Here is an 18,545-nt window from a genome sequence, read left to right as displayed (position 1 = left end):
TTGCACTTTATCCAAGATCATCCAGATGAACTCTGTATTTATTAGGGTAATGCAGCGTACACCGCAGACGCACTATACGCACAATAAAACAACTTATTCAGCTAGGTTTTGTTACCTGACAAACAACAGCATGTAATCACTGCTTAAAGGTTCTGTATGTTCTGTAGGTTCTGTTTAATATAGCAGCAACCCACTATTTGCTATATAAAGGTATAGTGAAGTAATGGCATATTAAACAGAGAATGAAGGAGGGCTAACAAGAAGTAGCATGCTCCATTGGTGGAAGTCTTGTGCCTGCTCTATAGGCTCAATGATGAAGATATGGTTAATTTCACACCTGGGAGGTTGAACCTTTTAGGCATCGGCAACTGCAGCAGCTGTTTAACTTCTATTGGAATGAATGGGGCCACGCCTCTAAAGCTACATCCAGTTCTCTTTTTACTTTCATGGGCTGCCCCCTGGTTAACATCTTTAACCACACTGTTGCTGTTGTTTAGCACAGTTTATAAAGTTAGCTACGTTAGCTGCTAGCTGCCGGCTCAACCAACTCCATATTGAGAATCTTGTCCAGACATCTATATTTTCTGAATTTTTCCCCTTTAAAGTCCTGACTGCATATTCAAACTGTGTTGAAATTTTTAGGAAAAAGCAGATTTTTCAGATTTAATAGAATTTTTTGAAGTTGAATTGTGTTACCCAGGTAAGATTTCAAAGACAATAGCTACTATGCCCCTCTACAGACTTCAAATCCTTTTAATATTTACAACATCATCAACATATTTAAAGTAATAATCTGCAAGATCCTCATTTTGATGCAGGCAACATCTTTGTTGATAAAAATTAATCACACTGGAGTTTTTGAACTGCTCTGACAAATCTGTCAATTTTTATTGTTGCCCTTTTAAATCCTAAATGTCAACAGCATTTTAATTATTAGCAATGTAAACAGTATGATGTTTACAGACTTACAGGAAGTTAGAGGAGGATGAATAAATACAAGGATGAGTAGGTGCAGTGTGCGTCATTTATCTACATTGTTTACTGGAGAATAAGCGCTTCATAACTCAAGATAACACTTACACTCATATTGTGTACAACAGATTTGTCTTATGGTTAGAGTAGAAGTATGATGGCAGAATGATGACAGTCTTTAAATCACTTTCTCCTCTCTCTTCTCTCCAGGGTCTCCTCTCCTCATCAGGTGAAGCTCTGTGAGCCGCCGACCCCCCACCCACCCCCCCCTCCTCTCCTCCCTCTCTCCCTTCCTCACAGACGTCACCCACTATCCCAAACCCCCTAAATCCCACCTGGCCTCACCTGCCAAACCCCATCCGACAGCTGCCACTGGCCCTCCCCTTACCCCATGGTGGCCCCAAGGCCCGCCCTCTCACTGCTGTTGGCTGTCCTGGCCTGCACGGGGCCCGTGCGCCCCTCGCCCCCCCTGCTGCTGCGGCCCCGGGAGAGAGAGAGGGACTCGGGTGGGGTCAACATCGCTGTGGTCCACTCGGGCTCCTCCCTGCTCCCGGAGACGGCGGTGGTGGGAGGCGCGGGGGTCGGCGAGTCGGGGACGGGGCCCGGGCCGGGGCAGGTTCCCGGTCAGGGAAACGGTCTGGGAGCAGGAGGAAGCGGAGGAGGAGGAAGAGGAGTAACGGATACAGCTTCACTGGAAGGAACAGCAGCGATGGCCTCGTTTTCCTCCTCCTTCTCAACATCCCTGTCGCTGGCGGCCCTCGTTGGGGAGACGGTGATGACGCCATCAGGTCAGGCCAACGTCATCTACCTGGCAGTGAATGAGAGTAGCCCAGGCACCCTGCTGCTGCAGCTGTGTGAGCTGCTGGCCACCACACCACTGCAGGTAGACATAATATACAACCCACCACATAACGAACTCTCCCATGACTTAAGTACATTTCTTTGAAGTCTGTAATAGAGCAACTATCAGACAACCATAAAAGACCATTTTTTTTAAATGCTTCTACAACATAGCATCCCAAAATGTGCCAAACCAAATAAAAAAAAAGCAAAAAAGGTAATGAATAATGAATAGAAACACAGGGGAAAAACATGTTTCTATTATCGCATACAGTTTTAAATTTATTTCACAAATAACAATGTAAGAATAACATTCCTACAACAACTACTTAATTGCCTTTGAGATAATGTGTATAATGCCTCTTCAAGAGTCTCTCTTGGAAACTTTCATGTACCATCTTGGATAACTATTTCATATCAATCTCCGTAATGCGCCAATGCGCAAGAGTATTCATTTCTTTTGTTTGAAGCATACTGACAACTGAAAGATCAGAGCCAATTTTTTAAAGCTGAGAAACCAAATCAAATGGCAGAATAAACACTGGTATTGTGTGTTTCTGCAAACCACAGACATTTGTATGCTATTATGTAGTGGATACGTTTGAACTTTACAATTCAACAACTTTGTGGATAATGTGTTGAAGCACACAAATGACTTGGTTGTGGTTCGAAAAAGATCATGTTTTAGCTTAAAATATGGTGTTCGTGGCGAAAAAGCAGCAGTAGTGTCTCTGTGAACTGGAATTTTTGCCTCTCTGTTGTATGCCTCTGCCAACTAGTCAAGTTGCAGTTTCGGTTTACCTCAACGCCTGTTCAGATTCATATGTAGCCATGACAGTTGACAGTGCTTCAAATATGAGTGTTTCTGCAAAGAAGCTACAAATTCTAAAACATGGATGCTTCTCACACATCCTTAACCCAGCAGGACAGCCGATCTCTACAATCAGCACAGCTTTAAGGTGGGCACCCAAGATTAGTGTCACCAATTCAGTATCTGACCTAATGTGTCCCCTTCTGTTCCTGAGTGTTTGTGTTGAATAATGGCCAAAAAAGGGTTTTGCAAAACATTATGATGTCACAGTGAAGCTGACCTGTGACATTTGGAATATGAGATAACTTCATCATTTTATCCTCTGTGATATCTATGTGAAAGTTTGTCATAAGTAGTGTATAACTGATTGAGTTATGGCCAAAAACTTGTTTTGTGAGGTCACAGTGACCTAAACCACCAAAATCTAATCGCTTCATCCTTAGGTTCACATGTAGCCTGGAAATCCAGACTCAAATCTAGAAAGATTTTGAGTCTGGCACCCTTCCTACCCAAGGGGCGGCACTAACTGAGGCATATTAAATGCCGCTGCACGCAGTTGGATAGCACGATAGCCAATCAGAGCAAAAAACAAGCTGACGTAACCATTGCACTAAGCCCCATTTGTTTACCGACCAGTGGGGCTAACTGATATATTATGCTTCTGCCATATCCCGTTGGCAAAACGGCAAAAACGTTCTTCCTGGAAACGAAGGTTTCTAGGGCAGTCTTCTGTTCCTCTCTCAAGGAAAAAGATAAGTGTAGTTGGCTTAGCATTTCTTCCAAAGCTAAATTGAATGGACTCGGTCCTTCAGCAGCTGCCATCTTGGCTGTTTACTTTTCGACTCCTACGCAGAGCGCTGTCTTCATCATATTAAGCCCGTCCAGAGCCACATCCCCGTGCAGAGCAAATTCGAATTTGCTTGAGGCAGGGCATCTGGATTTCCAGGTTAGTTCACGTGGACATTTGTGCCAAATTTTTTAGAAGATTCCCTAAAAGCCTTCTTAAGATATCGTGTTCACAAGGATGAGAAGGAGGAGGTCACAGTGACCTTGACTTTTGACCTTCAACCACCAAAATCTATTCAGTTCACCCTTGCTCATCCTTGAGGATGTTTGTGCCAAATTTGAAGAAATTCCCACTGTGCATTCTTGAGATATTGTGTTCACGAGAATGAGACAGATAGATGTATGAGCATTGATTGATCAATGTACAGATGGTTGACCCAAAAAAATGATAATGGCTCTTGCCAGGGCTGTCCCTGGTGTGGAGCCATAAAAATAACTGCTTTTTATGGCTCAACCCAGCTTGAAATTCAGTGATGTTTTAGTAAAAAACACCTCCTTTTGTGGCATTCATGACATTATCCTGGCAAAAAAAACAGGAATTTAATTTATTTTCAAGAAAAAAAAAATGCTGTCCATGGCACTAAGGAAAAGCAGCAACATCTCAGTAAAAGACAGACAAACAAAAAACAAAACAAACAAACAAAAAATGCTTTTCATGGCACTTCGCTGATGGAGATGTAGCAATGCCTTGGTAAGAAACAATCGCTTTGTGTGGCCCTATCTCAGTGGAAACACTGTGACAGATTGCTAAAAAACAATCACATTTGTTGGATAAAAAACTGTTGAAAACAGCTCACTAAAAAAACAACCAGTTTTGTTGTTGTTGGACTCCAACAGTGATCTACAGAGGTCTGCAGCTTGGCAGGAGTCTCGTCGAGGTGTCATGCCATCCACCAGCCTATATACATATGCGTGGTTTGCAGAAATGTCCAATGCCAACATTTTGTTCTGCAACTTGGCTGGAAGAGAAAAAAAATGTAATCAGTCGGAGCATTAACATGTTGCCATAGTTTGCTTGTTTGTTAATTCAGCTGTTCTTTACAGAAATTACAAACTGTCCCTTCATTCATTCATGCTCATTCTCATTGTGCAGTTTGTTCATCTTTTCACTCATTCACTCATTCATCCATAGTATAACACTTGTGGATGGGAGTCTGCACTTCAACTCTGAGAGCCTCTTGTGATCATACAGACAGAGGTAATAAAACACACTACATGCTCTACTCTTGATTCATTTATTCATTCATATGATCATTCATTCATTCCTCTATGAAAATAAAATGCATTATGCATGTTGTTTTTATCTGATCTGTGTCTATCTCTCTATCTGTTTTCATGTCAGAACAGCGGACAGGTCTTTTTAGAAACTTCTTAAATCAAGTATATTAACTCTTTCAAGTCACACTTGCTATCTTATTTCCAGGTCCTGTCTGTAGCCTATTTGCATATCAAATGCTTCCCAGTGAGAATTGAGCTGTCAGCTACACTTAGCTTCAATTTGCTCCCCTGAATCCCTACAAGAAAACAAGCGTTAAGTCATCAAGCCAGACTTAAATCACCATTGCTCCTCCTCATATCATTACAGAAAGTAATGGCAATTTACACAACTTCGCGCATTTATCCTGAAGTCATTACCACTGCTGACAGTTCTGTCTTGAAAGGAAATCACAACCGAACCCTGGTTACCAGAATGTTCAGCAGCAGTTAAGCATGTATGCAGCAGCCACACCTGTTAGTAAGCCCCTGCAGGAGCTGAGGTGGCCCATAAGCCAGGAGCTTATCTGTTGTTTTTGTGGTTTGAAGCAGCTTAAGCTGTACAGGTACAACACACTCCTCTTCTGACAGGATGCCAGTCTGCTGCAGGGACTTAACTACGATTTTATCTGTGCGAACATTGATTGCCAATCAGAGCAGCGCAGAAGTCCCATTTTAAAAAGCCTCCAACGGTTTCATTACTTTATCAAAACTAAGGGATAGAGTTTCTGCAGCAGTCTTGATATGTGTTAGCAGGGTAAGAAAATAGAGTCTCTATTGGAGTATTTATCTTGAATACTGTGGCCAGCTCATAAACATACACATTGTTCTAATATATTTTGCACACTTTTTCAGCCTTAAATGTATTCTCAAGGTTGGGTGCATACAAGTAAAAGAAACGGCAGCTTTGATGCATAAGAGTATGATGTGAAGTTTTTGAAATTGTGTCTCAATGAGGCTGATGTAATGCCTTTTGTCTGATGTGCTTGGTTTAATTTTTTCTACTTTCAGGGTCTGGTGTTTGAGGAGGAGAGACCACCACCGCCGAACCGCGCCCCTCTGGCCCCCATGCTGGAGTTTGTCTCCGCCCAGACGGGGGTTCCCGTGGTTGCTGTAGGGGGAGGGGCCAGTCTGGGACGAGAGCCACAGGTAGAAATTGAATCTTTTATGTGTGTACAGTATTGGGGACTATATGTTCAGAAATACAATATAATAAGTGCTTTCATTCGTCTATAAGCACCTGAAAATAAGAATTGTTGTGTTTTTATTACAGAATGAGCAGATCATATTTACATAATGAGGGGGATGTCATTTGTGGAGATCAACACCATGTTTTTACAGTAGCCCTGAAGGGACAAACCAGACACTTACTTTGGAAAAGGCCATTCGCGTTTTTGTATCTGCCACTGCGGTTAAAAGCCCCTCTGTGACGGCATTGTACAAACACAGATTTTTGAATGTGAAACTGCTTCATCAGTGCTTTATAGCAGTTGAAATCAACAAGTTTGTTTGTTTCGGAGAGGAAGAGACCTCTGTGGATTCAGGTCCCGCTAAAAAATACTTCTGAACAGGTGCTAACAGCCCAGCTCCGATTTGCCAAACAGCATTGGCGAAACAGTGATTTGCGATGTGAAAGCTGTATTCAGTTTTTTCACAGGTTTAAATCACCAAGTCTGTTTATTTTGGGGTGGAGGAGCTCTTTGCAGTTAAAGGATAACGTCACAATTTTACGTCTTTTTTCTTAAAACGTAAGTCAGGTGCCCATATAAACACTGAAACAGTTTTTGCTCGCAGTAATCCTTCCTTCTGTCCATACGGATCATTAAAAAGCCTCTAATCCCAAAGCTCTTTCATTGTAGGTGATGGGGGACAAAATAGTTTTCTAATTTCTAGTTTCAAATTTTCTACTCTAGGTTGAGAATGAAGTCAGGAAGGGAAAGACAGGGATATCATGTCCTGACGTTAAGTGACGAATCTGTCAGTCTCGGTGTCATTCTCTTCTGCAAATTCTGATGTAATACTTTTTCACTATGTCTCGTGAAACTCTTGTGGTTTTATTTCTCATATCACAACACAACAATCGCTTTCTGTTCTGGTTACATGTTCAACACACAGTTGCTGAAGAAAAAAATTTAGCTGAGACTGGTTGTTAGTCGTTACAGACACGGACAGTGCAACAGGTACCAGAGCTCAGCAAAGACATTTAAGAAAATGCTGCATCAACATTAATTAAATATTTGTTAAACTGAAGGCGAATTATTTTAGAAAAGAACCAGTGTTAGCGGTTAGCCTCCAAGACTTGCCACTGGGACTAACCACAGACAGTTTTTGGGACTAACTAGCTTACTGCTACTTCCGCTATCTCACTGAAAGTTGTGCACATAATCATTTCTAAAGTAGTGCCCTCAGGAATAAGGTGGATAGATAAAAGAGAAGCCACTGGCTTTACTTAAGGCACACTAGCACAGAGCCAAAGATATGTAATTAAAATGCCTTTATTAGTTACTTTGGGATGCGTCACAGTTAAAAATCACCAAAAAAGTACATCGACCAGTTTTGATCCACACTTTGTGACTAGAAAAAGGAGTCCACAAACAGCAAGAGCAATCCCTTAATTAAAAGGGTAGATATAGTTTAGTTATGGCTGATTAACCATTGTGGGAAACACTGGCATAAATTAAATTAATTACTGTCAAATAATTATTCTGAAGCTCAGGGAGGCTCATGTGTTCTGCAATACTTCAGCAGATGGCAACCATTCCTTAATAGCTTACTTCCTTATGTGAATTACTTTATTGACATAGCAAGTTATTATATGAAAAATATGTAATTTGAACTGTTAATAGTTATGAATTAATGTTTGCATTCATTGCTCTGGGAGCCGCAGAGCAAGATGTGAACACAACATTAACATATTATGACCTCATGTAGTTGATCTGGCCAACTTCTCCGCATGCACTTGCGTTTCTACACATCAGGCAGACATGAAGCCACAGTTACATTCATTTGTAGCTGCATTGTTGGCCATCTGATGAATGTAAATACCTTTAGCCCCATTTTGGCCTCAACTTTGTAACACTTTCTTACTACAACTTACTAATACTTGTGAATGCTCCACTATATTCACCTGCTTGTTGCTTAACTTTGTCTGCTGTTTGGTGCTGGGCAGGAAGTGTACAATGGGATTATTAGCTGAAATAGAAGCCTGCTGCAGCTAGAAATGGGTTTGATGAGAGCTGTGAGACTCAATCACAAAGTTGTTGGTTGTAAGACCAAAACAATAAGGTGTAAATGGCTAAAACGCTACATAGAGTTGAGAGGGACTAAAGAGTCAGGTAATAATTCAGCCCATTGTTATTCCTAGGTAGTCAAATACCGATGCTTTCTTACACCCCTTGGTGTGTGACACTGAGCGCGGTTACATGCACACAATAATCAGATAACTGGGAATAATCAGGTAATGTAATAATCTGATCTGACGCGTTTACATGCACTTCAGTAATGCGATAATCAGAAAACCCTGATTTACATGATTCAGTCCGTTAGTCGGATTTCTGTCCAAGTACATGACATAAAACTCTTTCTACGACTTTTCACACATGCACAGATGTAAAAGAACGAAAGATACCAGATTAATGGTATACATGCACCGAATAAAACAGACTATTGGGGAAAAAGCTAGGCGTGTTTATCCGATTTCTCATAATCCGATAATGGCTTTTATCTGATAAAGCACATCGGATTATGCTGTTTACATGACCATCAGATAATGATCGGTTTATTGTGTGCATATAAACGGAGTCATTGACGCCAAAGGCAGCCTTTAATGAGACCAATGGGGCTTTCAACTTACTCCAATGTAAACCCATGGCAATACTTGACAATGAAAATGACTTGAATAACGTGATATAAGTTCCACATTAAGTGAGAGGGAGGTGAGGTGGACGGGTCAAATAAAACCAGACGTTAGCCCAAAAGACCACAGTTCATGTTCCATTATTTAAACCCAAAACATGGTCTTTTTTCTTAACCTAACCACATAGTTTTGTTCCCTAAACCTATCTTTGACTGTTTCGCAACATTAGTCACATTTTACAATCATAGACTGTAAAACGTAATAATGATGATGTCACTAATTGGTTTGTGGGCTAGTACTGAAGCCTCAAGTTTGGCATTTTGACTGTTGGCATCTTGTTTTGAGAGGTTGGAGCTCTAGAGGAACAAGAGATGGATCTGACTGAGAGCCTCAGGACCCAATTGGCAGACAGCCTGTCATTTAAAGCAGCCTGACCTTAATTATGCATAACTTTAAACCTGTAAATGGGTGACTTGTATAAAAATTCACTCCTCGCACAGTTGACATGAAGAGGGAGCTTAGCTGTAGAGACCAAAACAGTTTTTGTACCAGGCTGTAAATGTGTATTTCTGCTGTGAAGTTTTAACATTAGGGGTCTATGGTGATTGAGTCGCTCTGAGAACCAGCCTCATGTGGCCAATAGAGGAACTGCAGTTTTTGGCACTTCCGCATATGATTAATTTGTCAGCCCCGGAGGTTGCTGCTTGGTGTTTCAGCTGTGCATCATATGGAGACGCTAAAGTTTACCTTGTGCATCGCTGTCAGATGGCAAGAGGCATGACGAAGTATCAGCATTTGATGACTTGGAAATGTAAACGGCTTGGATAATTCTCTGTGGGTTTGTCACTATGAGTGACCTCTTTCACATTACACAGTCATTTGACCCATTGTCAACATAAAAATGGAGCAGCTTTAAGGCCAGCACTGGGCCCTTATTAGACAAACAAACAGAAGTTATTCCAAGCTTGTTTGCCTCATTTCTTTACACCACATTAGGGTCTCTTTATAGTCAGAGCTAGCACAGATTAGTCTGGCTGCTTTTCTCAGGTATTACTGTTCACAGAAATGTATGGATATGACAAATGCATCAGGTTTGTGAGTAATATTGATGTATACCAACCACTTGGAGGGCTGAGTGAAGAATCTGTAGTTTCATTCAGACTTAAGTCCCTTGCAGGATAATGTTATTTTCTAAATGCTAAACATTTCAGAAAACATGCCGCCTTGCCCTCATCACTAAGCAGAAATGAAGAAGAGGAAAATTCATTTTTTTGTCAGAATTGCTCCAGTTCTGTCACTGCTGCTAAGCTCATCAGCATCAGAAGTGCTTCTCGCTATTGAGTAGAGGAAATGAGTTTGTAATTTGACATTTTTTTTAGTGCCTACTGTGTGAGTATTGCAGTAGTCCAACAGTAAAAAGGTGTGTTAGCAGTTGCAGTCAATTCAATCATCAATTAATCATGTTTTTGTGCTGATCATTTTTTGGACCAAAACCAGAGTTTCAGTTTCAGCATCCACAATCCAGCTAATCACGATGACTGCTGAGTCACTTTGTTTTAAATGATGCTCGCTTGCCCATTGTTACAGCCTAATTAATGGGTGTCAGCTCTCCAAGTGGCTAATCTGTGTGTGACAAAAGGTAATGTTTTGCTGACAGACATTAGCGATAAGTAGATCAAGCTAACAAAGCAGTTCAGCATGACAGATGTGGTATTTAATAAATGGGCCAATTTACTTTAAGTGGATCATTTTGACAGTGAGATGTGGTTATTATGATTTCTGCACAACTGTAACTTCAGCCGCCATAAATTGATGTTACACACTCAGCTCGGCACTGAACTGTCAGCATCTGAAAATATTCATTATCAAAAGCGGCTGAGATTAAGGTGGGAGGTGAGTTCGCTTTGAAGTCTGAACTACTTTTGCTCTTGTTAGACTCAGTAAAGTCCCTTTGATTACAGTTCTACAACTCGATGTGCTTCTGCCTCCATGTTCAAACATTGATGCTATATTTGTACTAGGCCTAATATGTTATTTATCTTTAATATTCTCATATATAGAGTTACTGAGCGTTACGACTTTGCCCACAAATGCCTGGTGCCTTAAGACGAGCTGCTCTAGGGACGACAAGACAAGACAAGACGGCCCAGTGATGCAGTGGTTAGCATTGTCACCTGACAGCAAGAGGGTTCCCGGTTTGAACCCAGGGTGGGGGAGCCCTTCTGTGTCAGCCCTACATGTCAGTCCACAATCACCCCCTTGCGGTCCTTGTCCTGGAAGCAGAAGCCCTGAAGAAAATGCTAAGTTAGCATTTAGCAAGCTGTCAAGTCAACCAGTGGACAAAGTGGAGAGCTTTAAGTACCTCAGCATCATCCTTGACTATAAACTGAGCTGTGATCACCACCATAGACATCCATAAATCCTGCCAACGGAGAGTGTCTGCCATTCGCAAACTGAGAGCTCTTCTAGTGAAACCCCACTTCCTGCTTTTTCTGTATCGTAGCATTATTGAACCCATCCTCCTGTACTGTGCCACCTGCTATTTCACCATGCGCACCCTGACCGATAGAAACAAGCTCCTGAAGACCACCAGTATATCTTCTAAAATAATTGGCCTCCCCACCCCTAACCTGCCAGCTCTCATTGACATTGCCACCACTCGCAGAGTACTAACAATAGCACACAACCTCTGCCAGCAACTCAACCCATGCTTCATCCTCCTCCCCTCCAGCCGCAGATACAGGCAACTGCTCTGCAAACAATCTTGCTTTGGGAGGAGTTTTGTGCCCTCAGCTATAACTGCTTGAAATAGCCTGGGGTCACTGTAATAGACTTGTGCTATGTTGTTGTGATGTGCTTGTTTGTTTACATCTGGTGTGTTACTTGTTGTTGAAGCTAAGTCTGAAGTATCAGGTTAAAATGGAGGTTGTTAAGGTCAGGCATTATTTGCTCTAAGGTGAATCACCATTTTATGTATAATTAGTATAAAGTGGATTATTTGTTCTTTCCGCTACACATTTATTCACTACATTGTGTTGTAGTGGGGTTTAAATAACCTTAGTGTTTGTGGGTTTGTCTTGTACTGATGTTGGGTGTGGTTTGTAGGGGCACGTAGTAGGTGCTGCACAATTTGATAAAAATGTGCGACTGTGATTTTGGTGGACAATATCGCGATTTGTGATTGCGATTACAGTATAATACATAAATGGTATCATTGCTTGATTCAGTGTTTCTGCTACCATTATGTTGGGGGGGCACTGACCTGACCTGACATAGTTATTGTTATGGACAGTGTGTAAATGACCATCAATAGACTGCTGTTACGCACAGTCAAACAAGCTGCTCGCACAGCAGCGCAGCACAGCACTGTGCACTCAGTTGGAGCAGAGCCTGTGTTGCGTTCATGCTATGTCACGTAAATGACAAATTCCAGCATGTGAATAGGCCATAGCACAACACAGCAGTGTGTCAAGTGGGCTGAACCCAAGAAAAATTGCTCAGCTTTTCATTTGTTATTATATAGTTTGTTACCGAGTCCGTGACTTCCCCGTGTCTCTTTGAGGTCTTGTCGTATGGCGTGACACTTGTACGTATGCGTAATTGTGCTCTGTTGTTGTTTTATGAGGCTCTAGCAGCTTTCAATTGTCTCTTTGTCTCTAACATTACTCGGCTTTCTCTCTTCCTACTTTCTCTGTGCTGTCTCAAGTGTTGATATAGTTTGGCTGTGTTGCCGCGGGACGTGGCGACTTTGACTTTTAAAATTTTTGCACAGCACGTCTTTCTGTTCAATGTCGCCGAACCTGAATCCAAAGTATCGCCATACAATAGACATTGGGTTATTTTTCGCCACCAGCTCAGCATGTTTTTGGTTGCTCTCATGCTCTTCTTCAGTGTCCATGTTGATCACGCTGGGTAGTCACATGACCATACGTGCTGCACACACCAGGATAGCTTGTGGGCGTAATGCCAACAAATTCCACACACTGTAGGAGAGGTAGTCATGTTCACAGGCACACATGCTAACATCATACTGATATCATATGAAACTAGAAGACCTAATAAATCCAGTGGAACTACTGTTATAGCTTCTCAGTTAGCAGGCTAACCCTCACCCTAACCCCCTTAGGCCTACCCTAACACTCCAGAGTTTTAGGGAGGGAAAAACAGCAAGGCCATTTTCATTGAGGTCCCTTGACCTCTCACCTCAAGATGTCTGAATCGAAATGGGTTCCGTGGGTACCCATGACTCTTCCCTTTATAGACATGTCCACTTTAATGTTGGTCCCATATAGTTTTGGGCACAAACTATGCAATTTTTTTTGTATGCCGTGTAGAACAAAAAGGTGACACAGTGCTGAGCTGCACCACAAATTAATCCTCAAGTTTCCAGCTTTCAGGTGATATATAGCACTTCTATGTAGCATAAACTGTTGGCCTGCTACCTCCCCCAAAAGGTGCCCTGTCCCCTCCAAAAAAAAAAACTGGGTCGACAGTGGATGGGTCTCAGAGGGTTAATTGCGTGCTGCTATTTTGTCTCTTTGACCGCACTGATGTAGCAATCCTACACTAATTTGAAAGAAATAAATCTAAAAGTCAAGAACATAAAGCAAATTTTTTGCATCCATTTGATTCCCAGTCAAAGAAAAAAGAATAAGGATTGCTTAACCTTGTAAATATGGACTTCACAACTTTTTGAAATACAAAATTATGGGATTTTAAACCTGCAATTAAAAAGTGCAATTAATCGTGATTCAAACAACTTCAAACTAAATGTGGCCTCAACTATTTCTTACTCACTTCCCTGTCGCTAGCTCTCCCCATCAGCTAGATTTTTATGAGTGTTGGTGTGTGGTTACACTACAGTTGTAGCATCAGCTGATTAAATCACAGAGATGTTAGGTGATGGCAGGGTTGACCTCAGTTATCTTGAGAATGTGCCCTGTGAGAAACTCATTATATCCGTGTGGGCAACCAGTTGCTCACAGGCACTGTGTTGGTTACCCCTAACCCAGATAACGTGATAAGGAGAGCACAGAAAAGAATAGGACACCAGCCTTATAATTCAGTGACCTGTCAGCATCTGTGAACCAGTCCTTAAACCCTAACCCTCACCACTCAACAACTCAAAATACAAGGTCACAGTATTGTACTGGCAGCTTGTAAGAAGTGCTGGTGCACAAGAAAAAGTCATGGTACACCAGAGAGTAAAATGTTGTGCCTGCTGACTTTAAGCACCCCCAAAAGAGCAGAAAAGAAAAAACAAGACAAGACATGACACTGCACGACACAACGCAACACAACACAATATCACTGGTCCTCAGGAGAGCAAGTATTTTTATTTGTTGACTCAAAGGGCAAGTCCATTGCCTGCTTGACTAGCAATAAGAAACTTTAAAAGAATATACTGCACACTTCAGTCACGATGGCAGTTGAGTCTTAAACGGCTCCATAAAATAAGCTACAGCTTGGTTTGAACAGGCTAATTAGTAGATAATTTATCATAGATTGCCAGTGAGTAGCAAAGTACAAAGATTTAGCTTATCTCTTTTCTTATCCACTGTGTTAGTCAAATGCTACTTGGCTAGAAAAGGTACACTTCTGTGACCCTGCCTACTGGGGGTTTAACACAACAATGGACATATTTGCCTCCAGAGTCGCTCTACATTTGAGAAATATTTGTATGACTAAAGTCTAATCAGCTCTTAATTGCCTTTGGGATACTGATACAGTCCAAGAATCAATCAACCTTGTATCAACTACAGCTTCAGAAACTGTGGCTTGAGATAGATTCATTGTTTCCACTGAGTGCTCACACGAGTATTTTAGCTCCAGCATCCAAAGGGGCATGAAAATGTAGTTTTATGTTTCAGACTGCACCCACACCACTCACAACCAGCACGCTCCCTGCACACTCCAATCTTTGCTGGGTGAGAAAAGCAGACAAGCTTACATCATAAATCAGGCTGATGCTGGTTTGATATTTGACCTAGTTCAGCGCGGCGTAACCTGAGGTGAGCCCTGTCGACACGGGGAAGCGACGTGATGCTTCCTGAAATTTCCTCTTTGATCTTCTACTTGTACACAAAGATGCAGAGTCTTGATGATTAATTTAAACACATGCTCACTGCTGCTTTGGTTTATTTTCTGGAAGCAAGACGTAATGAATTGTTGTCAACACTGCTGAAAACTTTGGACAATGTCAAAAAAAGCACATAGGAACATGTACGCTGTCATGATAAGTATGATAAGTCCTTTGACTTATTACAATGTTTAAGCTGACATTCATGAAAAACACAATAGAAGAAAAAAAGAATGAAGTCCTCTTTCAACCAGTGGGCGGCTCATCTATCCAGATTAAATGTGACTGGAGCAGCAGAGAGGAAGGCTATCACTGTTTCTTTCATTGACACTGAAAGCCTCATTCAGAAGCCAAAGACTTTTTTGATGGACAGTCTCTGTTATTCCTCAGAGTGTTGCCCTCTCGGTAAAACTGAAGTCAGTCAGCCACGAGGCAGAGAAAAGAGCTGGACTGGATGAGATCAGCAAGGACTAGCTTTGACTGCTCCCATATAGGTACACTCACAGTCCAACATAACTGGGAGACTTGCAGTGTGAGTTCACCAGTTCATGAAAAAAAAGATGTCATTTAAAGCGAATGCTAATATTAAGTGGGCTGCTTTTCAAATAGCCTTGGCAGCTTGTCCGCCTGTACCAGAGGTAAACAACGATGCAGCACATTACACAACTGTCACTCAAAAAAGTAAAACTCACCACAGCATGTTGCTGGGTATTGGTACGAGATACTTCTAAGGTATTATCATAGCAAACACAACACTGGGCATTTGATACTATTACTTAGGTCTGACATTCTTCCAGGGTTTCCAGGGCTTGCCTGCCTATACGTATGAATTACCAGGGATTGAGCATTTCTGCTGCTAGGCTAAAGGTGAGGGATGTAGGCCTACCTGTTACCCTGCTGTCCCAGCACTGATCTGACGGCCATTACTTGGTCAGCTCAATCTCCTTCATCCGACAGTAATGACTGTGATGACTGGTACCAATCAGTGTCAGAACTTCAAATGATACCTGCATTTGATCCTTTTCGCACCCAGATCAAAAAAAAAATGACTGTTTGTATGGTTTTGCTTGCAGCCAATCACTGCAATATGTGATTGGCCCATGATCGCAGCAGCTACAGCTACAGTCTGTTTTGTGGTTAAGTCAAGCTTGGTGTATTTGACAGGGTTGGCAGTTTAGTGTGCAGAAATGCCACCAAAACTTTTGGTAGTATGGCTATACTAAACACCTGTGGTGTCTGGTGCCATTTTACACAGCTGAATGCCTTCATTCACATAATGGGTATTGAATGAAATAGCAAAAGAAAAAGCTATCTCATGAAGTGCTCTTTTGGTATCGGTATAACTTTAGGGGTAGAAATATTGCTAGTAGTATCACATTTTTTTAAACCCAGACCTACTATAGCAGAAAGAGAAAATAAAGCAATACAGCTTATTAATCAAACTGCTGCTCTTTTTACAGTATTTTCACAGATCTTTTAGTCAGATTTTACAAAGCAAAAAGACAAATGTCACTGGTCAGTTACTACTGAAATGTACCCACTGTAACATTAAATAAAAACTGACAATCAGTGTGGCCTAATACACATGTTTTTTAATATTAAGTCATACGGGCACTGGTGGTCTGCTGGGGTACCATTCCATTGCTCCGATGGCTAATGATTCCAAAGCTCCAATAGTCTGGAAAATGTTCTGACTGGATTGAAAGGCTCTTTATCCAACTGTCCGGTGTCCTGAAAAACAAACACACTGTTCCAAAGGGCTGTTTCTCCGGAAAACAAGCCATACACTTTCACAAACAGAAGCAAATGGCTAATTATTATGCAGAATGACATCATTGGGCCTTCCTACTATGGTGGAGGCATGACCCTCTCTACTTTGTCTCTGATTGGCTTACCCTGATATTCTTACCCCAACTTTAACCTGTCTCACTCCTCATGCCTAAATCATACAACCAAACCAATGCAACAAGCCAATCAGGCAGAGTAGAGCGGGTCATGCCTTTGCCATAAGGCCCGATGACATCATTCTACATAATAATAAGCCTAGTGCTTCTGTTTGGGAGAGTGCCCTCTGAGAAATGGGTGTTTGTCTTTTGGATAATGGGCTTTCAGTCCAATGGGACATTTTTCAGCAATTTCGGGCTTCAGAATTATTTGCCATTGCTCAACACAGAATCAAGAGTCTTGTGTTAGTTTCTTTATCATATTCCCCTGGCTAGTCTCTCTTTGAGGTAAGTGCTTTGCACAAAATATTCTTAACTTCATTCATTCATTCATTCATCTTCTAACCGCTTCATCCTCTTGAGGGTCGCGGGGGGGCTGGAGCCTATCCCAGCTGACATCGGGCGAGAGGCAGGGTACACCCTGGACAGGTCGCCAGACTATCGCAGGGCTGACACATAGAGACAAACAACCATTCACGCTCACATTCACACCTATGGACAATTTAGAGTCACCAATTAACCTAGTCCCCAATCTGCATGTCTTTGGACTGTGGGAGGAAGCCGGAGTGCCTGGAGAGAACCCACGCTGACACGGGGAGAACATGCAAACTCCACACAGAAGGGCTCCCACACCCGGGATCGAACCGGCAACCCTCTTGCTGTGAGGCGACAGTGCTAACCACCACACCACCGTGCCGCCCGCATATTCTTAACTTGTGCGCAAATATTTTTTTGATGATGGGCTGGCCATGTTTAATGAGTGTGTGGAAAGAAATGTACGTTTGTTTACTTGAAGTTATTTAATTTCCAGGCTAGCCATGCTGGCATTTTGGCAAGCTATTTCTAACCTTTCAATTTCAGAGAGGTTTGGCTTTTTTAAACTATCCTTAAAGGAAAACTATGGTTTACTGCAACTTGTGCATTATCTTAAAAACTCCAGCTATCAGCTATGATGGCCTTTAAATACTTTAAACACACTTACTATCAGAATATGGCAACCTTGCTGGCAATAGGTCCAACTGAGCAACAAGCTTGAGCAGTCAAAACTGATAACAATGATTTGTTATGCCTTTCATGTGGCTTATCTTTGTCCATATTTAATGAACTGCATTCTATCTTTAGGGGTAATATCTACCTACCTTAATACCCATATGTACTCATGGGCTCCTCTTGTTTGTTTTTATTGCTTCAGGAAAGCGGCTCCATCTACCTCCAGTTCACCTGCTCCACCTCACTCCAGCTCGAGGTCATCTTCGAGGTGCTTGAAGAATACGACTGGACCTCCTTCTCTGTGGTGACCACCCGCCACCACGGCTACGAAGACTTCCTGGCCATGGTGGAGGGTATGACTGACGGTTCATTCATTGGCTGGGAAAGAAAGAGCGTGGTGATTCTTAACGTGACAGATGACCCTGGCGGGGCCCGAGCCAAACGGCTGCTCAAAGACAATGAAGCCCAGGTGAGTCCTTTTTTGGATTCTATTAATTGATTGGCTTATCCAGCTGGACCAACCTGATCTCACAAAAATATGTGAAATGACCACGATTTCAAAACACCACATTTTTGGTCATGGCACGTATTAAAATTACATGCTGGAATGGTCACAGTTTTAAGTAAGTGGTTAACATGAAACGATCACAGTTTTGTTAGGTTATACACCAAAATGGCTTGGTTTGGGGAGCAATGACACTTGGTTAGGTTTGAAAAAATATCATGGTTGTTATGTACGGGCTGTAAATAAGTATGTGAACTTAAATAAGTCACTGGTGACTTTTAGTTTCACATGGGGCACAAACGGCAGTCTCCTGGGTGACAGTCCTGTGTCAGTTGACCCAACCACAACCCCGACATTTTCACTCCTTATACTTCCTATAGGGTCATAACATTCACCATGGCCCCCGTCATGATGCGAATGAACCTGGTAGTTTGTGTGTCAACCACGAC

The 18,545-nt window shown here is 42.0% G+C and overlaps 1 protein-coding gene across 1 annotated transcript in view; it reads left to right on the top strand.

Moving 5' to 3' along the window:
- The first annotated feature begins 1,312 nt into the window (after positions 1–1,312).
- Positions 1,313–18,545, top strand: part of grin2da (glutamate receptor, ionotropic, N-methyl D-aspartate 2D, a) — a 264,862-nt gene continuing 247,629 nt past the window's right edge. Inside the window, exons 1-3 of the mRNA XM_049602881.1 lie at positions 1,313–1,855; positions 5,735–5,872; positions 17,794–18,060. Coding sequence (XP_049458838.1) covers positions 1,364–1,855; positions 5,735–5,872; positions 17,794–18,060 — 897 coding nt within the window. The 5' untranslated portion in view covers positions 1,313–1,363. The remainder of the gene's footprint in view (positions 1,856–5,734; positions 5,873–17,793; positions 18,061–18,545) is intronic.

The sequence above is a fragment of the Epinephelus fuscoguttatus genome, linkage group LG17, assembly GCF_011397635.1.
Source record: "Epinephelus fuscoguttatus linkage group LG17, E.fuscoguttatus.final_Chr_v1".
Classification (NCBI taxonomy): Eukaryota; Metazoa; Chordata; class Actinopteri; order Perciformes; family Serranidae; genus Epinephelus; species Epinephelus fuscoguttatus.
The sequence above is the reverse complement of the archived record's forward strand: the minus strand, read 5'-3'. Positions and strand labels throughout refer to the sequence as shown.